Consider the following 13,916-nt stretch of genomic DNA (forward strand, 5'->3'; position numbering starts at 1 on the left):
CAATACTCTGGGTGGCGAAATTCCCCCAGTGGCGTAGTCGTGCAATTACACATAAAAAGGGGTAATTATTATTTTAAGGATAATTACCGTAAAAGTTCCACTCTGCTACATTTGGCCTATAGTCGGCAGAGATAGCGTACAGAGACGTGCTTTTTGTTTGTGGTTAGGTTTTTGTTTTTCGTTTTATTTGAGTAAAGGGCAGTGCAGGGGCAAAACAGCAGTGGGCTCTGCAGGGGACCCGAATCTCCACAACGACCCACCGAGTCTTGGGTTGCCTGGGAGGGGGCGAGGTGGTGTCCGTCCCCGCACAAGATGGAGGAAGACTATGAGGGACTGTTGGAGCTGAAGGACATGGCAAGGCGGCAGGGGGAACAGATCCGTCTCCTGTCGCAGTGGGTGGAGCTGCTGCAGCGGCCTCAAGCAGGGTCGCCTGGGAGCCCCAAGTTGTGTTGGCGGTGCCATCAGCCCGGCCACCTGGCCCGGGACTGTGATGGGCAACGCGTCCCTGCTCCGCCGCAGCCCTCACCGGTGGCCCAATCGGGGGATAATGGGAGGCCCTCCCCTCATCGGCAAACAGGAGGTCCGCCGTCCCCTGGACTGAGGAGTGGCCGTGCCAGCGGAGCGCTGCCGGGCTTAAGGGACATGTCCATGCCTCTCCAACCTCCAACATGTGTCCTCTTGCACTGTGTGTGTGTATGCCTGTGTGTATGTATGATGATGCTGTTCAGTTTTCTTGTTGCATTGTAGGGTGTGTGTGCGCGCCGGGGTGACTGTGTGCCTGTCTGCCTGTAGGTGCGCGACTGCCTGTGCGCATGATTGTAGGGGAGCATACCTGCCTGCCTGACTAGGAGGGTGTCAGTGCATGAGTGACTGCTTATTGTATGTGTGCATGCGTGTGTAAGAGTCTGCCTGCCTGTGTGCATAGAGCTATTGTGACCTGAATCCTGGTGGTGGAAAGGTAGCCCATCGTCGGGGCGCCGATGAAAAAAAAGCTGGGAGAAAATGTAACAGGGTAGACCTGTCTACGGTCAAGGTGAGCTTTGTCCCTTGCCAGCTCCCGTAGTAGTCTGACGTCACAAACTCGGCTAGCTGCTGAGTGGCTCCGCAGTAAGTGGCGGCTAGCCCATTGTTTTATAAAAACAGCTGAAAGTGAGCAGTTAGCTGGAGCTCTCCCGGTGTTTGGGATTTTGTGCTGGCGAACGCTGCACTCTGACTGCGCTAGCCAGAGATCCTGGGATGACCAGCCCCAGTTGTGAATACATATTTGTCAATGTGGAGGTACGTGTTCATGTAACTATGTATGATGTGTGTTCGCTAAACATTCAGACTGGTGTATTCACTACCATGTTAATCTCTAGGGGAGCCAGAGATCCTCCCTTGGTTTGCGACCTGTCGGTGCCAACCTGTAACTCACACTCTGTCCTCCTGTGCTGGGGTATGTGTACCCGTGTGTTATGTTAACACTGCTCTATTTAATGATGGACTTGCATTCACTGATGTTTGTTTGCCTCACCCCTCAGAGTGTGCCGTCGAGGGTCGGCAACATTGCTTACTGCTGTTTTGTCCCTGCCCAATTAGTTTTTGTTTTTCGGTTATGTTTGTTTTTGTTTGTTTAATTTCCGCCCGGCCGCCTTTCCCCCTTTCCTGGTCTGACTAGTATGGCTGCTGTTAGTAAGCCTACCTAGGCAATCGATTTACCCTGGTAAAGCTCTATTCTCCCACCGACGTCAGTGCAGGCTCCGTGTCTCCTTATGCACTTATTGTAGCTTTCGGGGTGACGTGCAGTTTGGGATCACCTTTGCGGTGTACAGACTTACTGATTGAATCACTTGTTTGCAGTGGAAAGATTTACTGATTGAATCACTTGCTTGCAGTGGAAAGACTTACTGATTGAATCACTTGTTTGCAGTGGAAAGACTTACTGATTGAATCACTTGCTTGCAGTGGAAAGACTTACTGATTGAATCACTTGCTTGCCGTGGTAGCCTATGCCTATGCGCATATGTGTAAATAGGAATATTGTAGACACGGGTTACCTGCACTGATCGTCTCCTTGAGTTCTACCATATAATCTCAGACCTCCCCCCCTGCACAATCCTGTCCCTTTTTGTTTTCGGCGGTCCAGGAGTTTTACTGTATGTTTATTTTCTTATTTTAATTATGTGTTAATAGAGAAAATATTTTATTTCAAAACAAGAACCACACGTCTCTGTCTACGTCTATCCGAACCTGTTGTGCCTTGGGTTATCACTGTCTTCAATCAATACTCTGGGTGGCGAAATTCCCCCAGTGGCGTAGTCGTGCAATTACACATGAAAAGGGGTAATTATTATTTTAAGGATAATTACCGTAAAAGTTCCACTCTGCTACATATGAATCATATAATTCTTTTTCATATGGGGCCATATACAGCAGATAAGTAAACTGGATGTTTTGTCTTTTCTTTTCATATTCCTGTCATCTTCACTAATGTCTTAAAATAGGCCTACTTATTTTGTGTATGTGTGTGTGTGTGTTCCGTTGTGTTTTACTGCCTAGAGAGGAGCTGAGGCATTTTTTTCTAAAGGAACTGAGTTTGGGTATAGGAATGTAAAAATTCCCTTCATTACCCTGCATAATGTGTACCCTATGGCTATTGACAATGAAGAAGTATTCAATTTGGTCAAACTAAATTGAACAATAATAAAACAAAAGTGTCTGAAGCTTAGCTTGCCTTCATTTTGAGAACTGCACATTTTTCAGTTTTTACCTCCATACATGGCCGTAGCCAGGAGTTTGAAATAAGGGAGGTCCATAGTGCGCGCGCAGCGCACCAACATTTTTTTTATATTGGATATAAACTATACTAAAACAAACTACCTTAAGTAATATTGATATAGATCAATTGGCATAAATATTCTGTCAGTATATGACATGGCCTGTATGTAGCAGGATGGCCGAAGAAATTGATTGTCTATGACCAGGTAATTTTGCAACTAATGTTTGTTGACGTTAATTGCTGAGTCAGGGACACACACGTGTCATACACATGGAAAGGGCAGAAAGAGACCTTTCCACACTCACCCATACACAAAAACTATGTAAATAAAAACGTCAATTGAAACGTGTATGCAAAACTTGAGATAAAAAACAAATATTATTTTCTCTAAAAGTTAGGGAGGTCCGGACCTCCCTTACCTCATATGTGGCTACGGTCATGCCTCCATACTATACATTTGTAAAAATCCACCACACAAATAAGTTATGGATTTAAGTTCAATATTATAGTGCATTGCTTGATAGCAATAAAAAAGCAGTTCAAGCCAGAAATAATTTTGATATGTAATAACTTTTAATATATAATTTAAAAATTATGATATGTAAAATTTATATAAACTATGCATTTAATAATAATTATATTAATCGTCAGTTGAATAAAACAAGTCCTCTGGGCCAAATGTGAAGGGCTCATCTGATATAATGGGGGCCAGGCTAATGTATACAGGATTATGGTCCTCCTCATCCCTGGCTCCGTACTTGCACTCCTCAATCTTCTCCACGTCGCCCAGGCCAGTCTCCCACCAGTTGTCTTCACACGGCCACGCGTACGGCAGGTGCTTGCGCTCCGCCAGCACGTTGCAGTCCATGCCGGTCCCTGTGATCTTGGCCTCCTCTTCCCGTTTGAGCTTGGCCTGCTGTTTCATGGCCTCCCTCTCGGCGCGCTGCTCTGCGGCGATAGGTTCGGAGTACTCGCGGCAGTGGAAGCGGCGCAGTGACCCAGGGGGCATAGGGGCCAGGTTGACGTGTGGCAGGGGGAACAGACCCTTGGAGCCTTTTTCTGGCTTCAGGTAGATGATGGTCTCTCCCTCTCCATAGTGACCCACGCTGCCCTCTGAGTGGTTCTTGTAGTAGTGGGGCACCTCGTTGCTGCCAGGGTAGAGTCTGGGACGGGGCTTGAACTCGGGGGGCGTTGTGGGGCGGCTGTGTTGTGAGTGGTCATGGTGGCTGCGACTACGATGGCGGTGGCGGTGACGGTGACGGCGGTAACGCTGCTGTGGCCGTTGTGAGCAGGCCTCTATGAAGCTGCTGTCTGGCAGCAGGAGATGGGAAGGCCGGGTGCCTAGCTGTTCGGGCGCAGAGCAAGAGCGCTCTGGCTGTTTGGCCTTTCCAGGCCCAGGTGATGCATTCTTTTTTGGCTGCGTAGGGATTTTGAAGTGGCCGGTGAATGGGATCCTTGGCTGCTGCTGCTGCTGCTGCTGCTGCTGCTTCGTCGTCCCACTTGTTGAAGCGCGACAATCGGACTGAGATGTTGGGGCATCCTCGTCCTGCTTTGGTTTGGTTGCTGGAGCCTTAGGTCTCTCGACCTTGTCGCCGAGCTTGTGGAAGACCGCCACCGACTGTAGAATATGCTGTCCCAGTCGGCTCTTGGGCTGAGCGATTTTTGGGATCGGTACCTCTTTGGCCATTTTGTTCTTCTGCGTTTTATCCTCGTCGTTATCCTTGTCCTTGTCCTCGCTCTTTGATTTCTCTTTAGGCGTTTTAGACCCTTTGCCTGCTTTCCTGTCAGCAACATCTGGTTTGTCATTGTCATCACTGGAGGTGGACTTGGACTTGGTGGTTTTCTCGTTGGGACTGCCTGATTTCTCCTTGTTCTCATCTAGATTGTGCTTACTCTTAGTACGCCTCTTCTTCTTGTCTTTGCTCTCGCCACCCTTCTCAGTAAGACCCTCCTCTGGTTTGTTGGGCAGCACAGCAGCGTTGGCATTGCCCATCTCGGTAGAGGCTGTGTCAAGTGCCTGGTCTCCTTTGATGGCACTCCTGTCTGCGGGTTTCGCCTCATCTGTGCGCTGTTTCTTTGATCTACTCCGACTTTTGGTTTTAGCCACTGCAGGGCCCTCCTTTAAGCCACTGGTGCTGGGCATGGAGCACCCAAGTATTACTCGCTGCTGGTATTCATCCCAGGCCTTCTCAAGCCTGTCAGCAGCCACAGAGGTCGCCTCTGTCCTTGAGAATGAAGCAGGCCCACTAATGCTCCTGCGACTCTCCAGCTGGAACTGCTGGACTGGAGGCCTCACCCCTGGTGCTAGTGGTCTTGTCGGGTCAGCACAGCTTAGTCCAGCACACAGCTCTTCAAGCGTCGGCAGCTGTAGGCTGCCAGTGAACTGCCCTGAGGTGCTAGGCTCTGGGGGATAGGCAGTGACATGCTGTAGGCCCATAGAATCTATTGGCATAAATGGCGGTGCCACATGTGGGTGAAAAGCTGTTGAATCCAGTGGCATAAAGGGAATGTCAACAGCCACAGGGGCACCGTCTATAAACATGATGGGTGCCTGAGGTTGTGGTGGGTTCAAAGGCCCAGAGGAACCAAGCTCCTGGCCATTGGCATCCACATACATGATGGTAGGCTGGACTTGTGGATCCACATAGGGCATAGCTCCGTATTGTAAGCCTGCACCACCATCCATAGCCACAAAAGGCGGCATGCCATGGTGGTGACCCAGAGCATCTACAAACACCGGGGGGCCTTGCAGCTGGTGATCAAGGGGTACAGCAGCTCTATCCTGGAAGGTCACCAGACCATGGTATCCCTGAGGAGGGGTGGGGTAGAGGACCTGGGTGTCAGGGGCAGGCAGGAACTGTGGCTGCTGGGTGCTGCCCAGCAACCCAGGGTGGTGCTGGTGCTGATATCCATGGTGCTCTGACCAATTTCCTGGCTGGTTGTTGACCCCAGGGCCAGTGGTAGGGTCTGTTAGGGGACAAGTGGTATTTGTATGGACTCACAAGTTTGTCAATTATCATTATGATTAATGGGAATTATATCCATATAATGTAGACATTGTGTGTATCAGTGTAACAGTATAGCCAACAGTACTTACCCAAGCCATGAAAATATGTGCCTCCTGCCTGGTTGGGAAATATTTGCTGTATGTCTATCAAGTAATAAAGTAATTAATTCACTGACTGATACACACATTCACACACACAAAGAAATATTTGAAAATATAATTAATCATACTATTTAAACATCAAAAATTACCTTGTTGTTGGGAGAAGGCCCCTTGGGTATAATTGAGGTAATTATTTTCAAAATTCATGTGTTATTTCAGCTCAAAAATCGCAGTAGATGTCTCAGCATGTGAAATATGTGCCAAACACTGCTTTCTGGATGAGATAGAGTCTTCAAAGACCAGCATTCTAGTCAAAATAGGACAGGCTGAAAGCAGACACGCTGAAAAGGCAGTGAACCTAGAAAATCTTTGCTGAAAGTTCTCAGCTGTTGTCATAGCTGCATTTGCATTGTTGACCACAACATTCTATGCCCTTTTGAAAAATAACACGAAGTATTCCACAAATATGCATTTTCTTACACTGCATTTGAGTTTAACACAGAATTTAAAAGATGTATTAAAGTAAAATAAAATAAAATGATTTCATTAAATCAGTACACACCAATTCCATTGCCTGTGATCTGAGTATAATTAGAGTAACTTTATTGTCATTCAGTTACAGTGATTGAAAATTAAATTGAAATGTAATGCCTCACACCATTACAAAAAAAGTATGAGAATACAGTGCATAATGTTTATATCTTTACATCCACAATGTTTACATCCATGCCATTTCAGATTACTTTTTCTCTGGCCTCACCAAAGGTAGGCCTATCAGTGACCCTGCCTGCCCTGCCTACCTGTCACAGTATTAATAATAAGCTTAATATTTATTGTCTGTAGTGTAATGTCACCATATACCATGGTATGAAAACATCTGTAAAACATAATAATATGAATAATAATAATAATAATAATAATAATAATAATAATAATAATAATAATAATTATTATTATTATTATTATTATTATTATTATTATTATTATTATTATTATTATTATAATGATGATAGGCCTAATGAAAATGATAATGATGATGATGGAGAAAATAAAACTTACAGGGAAATTAATCCAAATGTGAGGATAAATTAAGTGAGCTTACTGTAATAATAAAATAAAATAATAATAGATACAAAAAAAATTAGGAACCTAAAAATAGGTCTACATAAAATTATCAGACCATAATGCATAGAACTAAGCCCTGCAATAAAGCGAAAACAAAATAGTTTTCAAGTAAGATTTGGACCTACAATGTCACATACTTGCCAGGCAATTACATTTTAATGCCACTAGATGGGGATGTGTAGTTTACTTCTAAACTGCTGGAAATGCTTTGTCAGAGCATTACAATGAGTGCAGCAAGGCCTACTCATTCTGCGCACCAGAGGGCGCACACACTCTTCCGTGTGCAATCACATCTTTGATGTCATGATTTTTGTTTCTTCAAAGTGCTGCCCATTCTTCTGCTGTGCTGATTGGCAGTTTATAACAATGATGATGATAATAATAATAATAATAATAATAATAATAATAATAATAATAATAATAATAATAATAATAATAATAATAATAATAATAATAATAATACATTCATACAGCTATTTATTGTGAAGAAGGGGATAATCATTATTGAAATCAAACTAAATCAATCTCCTCTCTGCAAGTCAACCTCTGTGGAATCTTATCTAGATGTCACAGATTAATACTTGTTTCTTTCTTGGGTGGGGATAATTAATATTATTTATTTATTTATTGAATGATTGATTGATTGATGTATTTATATGATTAAGACTTATGAGATAATATACACCAGTCAGACAAAATTCACCCCACACTGTAGTTTGGAGGGGGGTCTGATTTTGGAGGAAAAGAAGTGTGCGTGCATGTTCATTTTGATGTCATTTTGGCTCCAATGTCTCTAATGAGGCCCCTGACTGTCCCAAGGATTACACCAGAGATGAGATGGAGCCATTTAATACACTCACACACACACTCACACTCACACACACACACACACACACACACACACACACACACACACACACACACACACACACACACCGGATCATCTCAGCTCAGTGTAATTAATATCTCATTACCGGCCCTCAAACAGCAGATGTGTGTCTGGACTACAGGGCTGTGAAGGACCAGCATCCCACACACACACACACACACACACACACACACACACACACACACACATGCACAGCACAGCGCAGCGCACATGCTATTCACGCACGCACGCGTGCACACACACACACACACACACACACACACACACACACACACACACACACACACACACACACACACACACACACACACACACACACACACACACAGAGATGGGACAAGGTTCAGTCTGCTCAATAATCTCTCTTTCTCTCACACAAACACAGGCAGAAAGAAATGAGGCTAAGTTTTCTGACTCCAGCGGCCTGCACACACACACAGATTGGACAAGGTTCAATTCTCTGACAGCTACACACACACACACACACACACACACACACACACACACACACACACACACACACACACACACACACACACACACACACACACACACACACACACACACACACACACACACACAGGGAACATGTCCAAGAACAGCTCCAGCGATTAAAAACAGGCCGTTCTCAGGCCATTGGTGTTCATGGGAAGGAGAGAGAGAGAGAGATAGAGAGATAGAGAGCAAGAGAGCGCAAGAGAGAAAGGGGTACAGCACAGTATCCAAATGCCAGCGTGTTTTCGCCGGGGCATGTTGTGTTATGAACATGACATTTACACTGGGCCAGGCCAGCGGTCCCTAGTCCTGGCTCCAGAGAGACTCTCCCACTGCAGGCCATCTTGGCCCATACTCAACCACTGCCATCAGCCATCTTGGCCCAGTAAATACTCAGCAATGTCATCAGCCATGTTGGACCAAGTCACATAGTAGCCTACCTTAGTAGGACGGTCATCTTAGTCCAGTCATATTCAGGCCTGGGCATGTGCAACTTCCAGATGCCTCACTAGGCTATAGTGGCTATATGTTATATCTGGGCATTATTGTCACACGTTTTTGTGATCAAGCATTTGTAGATGACAATGTCAACATAGACCACAGTAATTGAGACAAAAAAGAAGAAAATAAATGTTCAAAAGGGCATTTTTTCAGTCAGAGTTGTGGGGTGTGTTGGAAGTCTGTCTAGGCATCAGATGGAGTCTCAACCTGCAGGGTATTGGCTGCCAATATTGCGGCTCAGGTTTCCTTTGTAGGTCAACGGCCTTCTTGGCCCAGTAAATACACGCGACTGCAGGCCACAGGCAGGCCTCTTGGATGAAGTACCGTAGTAATGTAGGGCATCGCATCACCCATCTTGTTCCAAGTCCCATAATTGCCTTTTGCAGGGCATTGGCAAAGCCATCGGACAACTTGGCTCTGGTCAGTGTGGCAAAGAAGAGGAGAGATGTCCTCAGACCTAGGTGACAAGCAGTTGCTCTGATAGGCAGCGCATGTCCACAGAGCCTTGTCACTGCAGGTGGTGGTCTCTGTGTCGATGCTGATGCCACCAGCCTGATGGCCACTGTGATGGTCACTGTGTCAAAGATAGACACATATTATCGAATTGTTCATGAGAAAGTAAAGGAAAAATGGCAAAGGGAAAGCAACAAGGGACACAGGCGCCCTGCCAAACGGACTAGGAAAACACTCAGGAAAAACAACTTCTGAGAAACACCTCTAAGAAAAGAGATTTCTTAGAATCTGACTATGGAGCTATTTTAAGTTCATAAGTCTTACAGCTCCACAAAACGCATTTCAAATGTGTAAGCTGCACCTTGTACTTGCAGGGTTATTTTCACATCTGTACATTTGTTTTGTAACTGTGTGGTTTTTTTTTGCACATGTGTGTGGGGGAAAACGTATGTGTAAAATATTAAAATGTATGTGTAGAAATGTTTTGAAGTTGTGGCAAGAGAAGTGCGTACGGCTTGTGCCATGCTTTACCAACTTCTTCCTGTTCGGAGCTGCGAGCACACGGCTGTGAAACTTTTTCCACAGATGTACGAATTTTGAGCCGGTTTTCACGTGGGGGTGGGGTCATATGGCGAGAGCCAATCAAAACATCTCTTACTGCCAACCAATCAGTGTTTCGCGAGGACTTCGATGGAAACTGTCGGCGCCTTATCTGTCGCTTCTGCCTTATCTGTCGCTTTGGGGTCCTAGCTGCGTTGCCCTGGTAACAACTGTAAACAAAAGGCTGCTCCGCTCTCTGACAGGATTTTTCATTCATTCGTGCCAATGAAACAGGAGGCCTCGATTCGTGCAGAAGATAAGGTACGTAACTGGTATATAAAAAATGTATGTAGGAAAACTATTTAACCTCATAGACTAACCTTGTATACGCTACATTCTAACAATATATTTCTAAAGTTTTGAGTCATTCCCGTTCATTTGAAGCGTAATTTCCCCCTTACAGTGGCTAGTTTGGATGAGATGACTTGACCCTAGCTAGCATAACATAAATGGCAGCTAGCTCTACACTATTTCGGGCATTCGTTAACAATCAGTGTTCAGATAACTAGCGCAAACGTGCCGAGATATCTTGTTTATTATAAAAATAAACGCTTGTGTTGTGCCATGGCTTATATGGTGATGACGTTTGAGATTGTAAATTTACGGGCCACAGATGTGTCTATGGTAAGGCCGACCTGACGAGATAGCTGCCTACTGAGGTTTGATTGGATATGGACATTGTTTATTTCAGAAGGAAAATGTTTGGAGTGGAATTGTTTGGAAGACAATCTTGGGACAATTTTGCTCTTTGGGTCTTTGTGCCAACCATGCCAGCTATCGTAGGGTGCTCTGGGAACTTCTTAGATCTGTTTACTGTATGTACACTTACTGAAATAAGCATTTTGTTTACATAAAATCCCTTGTCATTTCACCACTAGGTTTGAAACCCAGACAGCACGAAGCATCTTGCCGACGTCAAAATCAGATCAACAGACAGGGACATCAGCCTTCTCTTGGGAATAGGCCAGATATGCCATAACAAGAAATGGTAAGTCTATCACTACATAAGATCCATAACAAAATACTCCTAATTAAATCTTAAATGTGACCTGGTGGCATTATTGCGTGAATGCTTATGTTGCACACTTAATGAATAAGGTCCTCAAGTGTGTAGAGTTTTGCTGAGTTCGTTGTTTATTTACATTTTCCTCAGCATAACTGTACAGCTGACACCGCTGCCTTTAGGCTAGTGACAATGGGCCCAAAAAGGCCTTCGTTTTCGAGATACCCCAACCGGAGGTAGAGCAAAACCCAATAATGTTTTTCCTCATCTCTAGGGTGTCCCATACATGAAAATGATTCTTGGCCAAAGTGATTTTAATGCTAAGCCTAAACATTTTACACATTTTCATATGCACCTCCAAACAAAAAAAGCACCCAAAATGTGACTTCTCTTGGGTTTTGTTCTACCTCCGGTTGGGGTGTCTCCAAATTTTGAGGCCATTGTCACTGGCCTACTTCTGTATCATAACAAAGCCTGTCACTTCCACGTTTCGTTCTTTATGTGACCGAAGTCACTGGCTACTGCACCAGAGAGGGTCTCTGCACTCATTGCTGGTCCTATGATGCCATCTATTGGCGAAAACGTGCAACAGCATAATTAAACTAAAAGACAACTTCTGACAGGACAACAAAAAGACAGGGAGTGAGAATAAGGGAATAACAAAAAGCCGAAAATGGGGGGTCCACTACACTTGCATACCTGATTGTGATGCTGTCACTCATTTTCTAGTCTATATCTTGGACTGAAAAAGGATTACATTATTATGTTTTCAGGTGTTTTGCCCCTGCGGTTGTGAAGAGGATGCTGTGGAGGTGGCAGCATGAACGTGTCACACAGACATTGGCTAAACTACTCGGTAGGTACAACGAAATAAAAGAAACCACCCCCTCAACCCTGTTTATGCTGCACTGTACCTATTATAACCAGTTTTTATATAGACCATTATTTGAAATACTATGAGAGCCTTTCTGTTAGGAAACTGTACAGCAGGGATGGGCAACTGGAGGCTCGGGCACCACATGCAGCCCAACTTCTCACTTTTAAAAAAAGAAAAGGACAGTTTTTAACCCCCTATAAATCAATAGTGTAAGCATTCATGTAAAAATAAAGAAAAAGTGAAGTATCCTTTTGTAAATTCTCTCAAGTGCGTGGTGATGTGGCCCACTGATTGTGGTAATTAAAAATGTTGGCCCACCTTATAATGAAAGTTGCCCACCCCTGCTGTACAGCCTACATCACTTGTACATGTCCTTACCAAATAGGACACTAGCTAGCTAAATGTAACTAATATGGCATTGTGAAAGTTGTATGCCTAAATGTAAACCATAATATTAAATTGTGATGGACAGAATTCAACTAAACCAACATATTACATTGTGAATGTAGTTGCACAGTGATACTGAGACCGACTTATTCCTGTCTTTATTTGCCAGGCTTCTACACTTGCCCTCAGAGTTCACATATGGTGAAGTGCACAGGTGTCCAGTCAGGTTCAGACTGATGCTGGTAACAAGTCAAGTCAAGTCAAGTTTATTGTCAATTTCTTTACATGCACTGGTCATACAAAGAATTTGAAATTGCGTTTCTTGCTAACAAGAGGAAAACATGCTAATTGGTAAGTGAGATCCCTGCTCAACAAAAATCCACACAGCACAACAAGTAAGCCTAGTTTGTGGTATCAAATGTAAAATGGAAGTTTCATCAAAAAGTTGTAGAACACATCTGAATAAATTGCAGGCCATCAAAGTTGTGAATGGGCAGGGAAAACACAACCAGTAGGCTTATGAATTACTTTGACTCAGCACAGCACAGCAGATGCGATGCTACCATTCCTTGGGAATATGACACAGAGGTCTACTATTCCATTGTAAATATTGACTGGAAATGTTCATGTTTCAACTGTTTAAAAACATTGGACTCAGGGGAAAAAATCTCTAGGTGTATATAAGTGAAAGCCCACCTTTGCCATTGTGACACAGCACACAAGTAGTGAAAAAAGTGAAAGCCCATTGGGAAACTCCAACTCCCATTGTCATTGTGACACAGCACTCCACCGCACACAAGTGAACACTGCACACTGCTAAATTACATTTATGTCTCACCCGTGCAAGGGGGCAGCCCTCAGTGGCGCCCCATGGGGAGCAGTGCGGTGGGACGGTACCATGCTCAGGGTACCTCAGTCATGGAGGAGGATGGGGAAGAGCACTGGTTGAGTACTCCCCCCACCAACCTGGCGGGTCGGGAGTCGAACCGGCAACCTCTGGGATGCAAGTCTGACGCCCTAACCGCTCACCCATGACTGCCCATAGAAGTATACACTGCACACAACAAAATTGCATTTTATGCCTCACCTGTGCAAGGGTGCAGCCTACATTGGCATCCCAAGGGAGCAGTATGTTGCAGTGTGGCGGGAAGGTACCATGCGTGGGGTACCTCAGTCATGGAGGATGGAGGAGAGAGCACTGGTTAATTACTCCCCCCACCAACCTGGCGGGCTGGGAGATGAACCAGCAACCTTTGGGGGCGGTAAAAACCTAACTTGCTCAGCCTCTGAGGCACATAAAAATGTGAAATTAGTTGCATTTAAAAGCCAAGACCATCATCTTGCATGAGAATGGACAGTCTGCATATTGGAATGCACCCATGTCACTTCAGGCGCCTTGGACAATGCATCGTGTATGCAGCATCAGGCTAAAATGGGTTAATAACACACACACACACACACACACACACACACACACACACACACACACTCTCCTCTAATCTTCTCTCTTTGCCAAACTTTAGATGACCTTTCCAGCATGTCCAACTCATCAGCATCAGGGGAGGAGAGTCGGTGAAGGTGGTGCACCATCCAGGACCAGTCATGGGCCACCAACACCTCTGCAAAATCTGCACTTCTTGTGAACCCTCTAGAAGACACTACAACCACAAAACTGCTAATAAACCATCACATACTACATCACATCATGGTTCTCCATGT

At 44.8% G+C, this 13,916-nt stretch overlaps 1 protein-coding gene and 1 long non-coding RNA gene across 4 annotated transcripts; one reads left to right on the plus strand and one right to left on the minus strand.

Moving 5' to 3' along the window:
- Window positions 1-3,309: 3,309 nt before the first annotated feature.
- On the minus strand, window positions 3,310-9,671 carry LOC134460253 (uncharacterized protein C2orf78-like). The gene is made up of 3 exons (XM_063212698.1): window positions 9,655-9,671; window positions 9,390-9,451; window positions 3,310-5,725 (listed from the first exon to the last, which is right to left on the minus strand). The coding sequence occupies exons 1-3, from the start codon at window positions 9,669-9,671 to the stop codon at window positions 3,399-3,401; spliced, it is 2,406 nt and encodes an 801-aa protein (XP_063068768.1). The 3' UTR covers window positions 3,310-3,398.
- A 456-nt stretch (window positions 9,672-10,127) lies between these two features.
- Window positions 10,128-12,448, plus strand: LOC134460015 (uncharacterized). Of its 3 annotated transcripts, none has more exons than XR_010036947.1 (4): window positions 10,128-10,191; window positions 10,809-10,918; window positions 11,707-11,789; window positions 12,367-12,448. It is a non-coding gene; the product is annotated as an uncharacterized LOC134460015 (long non-coding RNA). The 3 variants fall into 3 exon arrangements; XR_010036948.1 differs by lacking the exon at window positions 10,128-10,191 and adding an exon at window positions 10,346-10,554; XR_010036946.1 differs by lacking the exon at window positions 10,128-10,191 and having other exon boundaries at window positions 10,346-10,918.
- The last annotated feature ends 1,468 nt before the right edge of the window (window positions 12,449-13,916 follow it).

This window comes from Engraulis encrasicolus, chromosome 12 (genome assembly GCF_034702125.1).
Source record: "Engraulis encrasicolus isolate BLACKSEA-1 chromosome 12, IST_EnEncr_1.0, whole genome shotgun sequence".
Lineage (NCBI taxonomy): Eukaryota > Metazoa > Chordata > Actinopteri > Clupeiformes > Engraulidae > Engraulis > Engraulis encrasicolus.

Bases quoted from the DNA above. Each gene is read 5' to 3' on its own strand.
- LOC134460253 (XM_063212698.1), bottom strand. The intron at 5,726-9,389 runs GTGACAAGGCTC...GTCCCCTAACAG, and splicing joins CACAGAGACCACCACCTGCA to ACCCTACCACTGGCCCTGGG.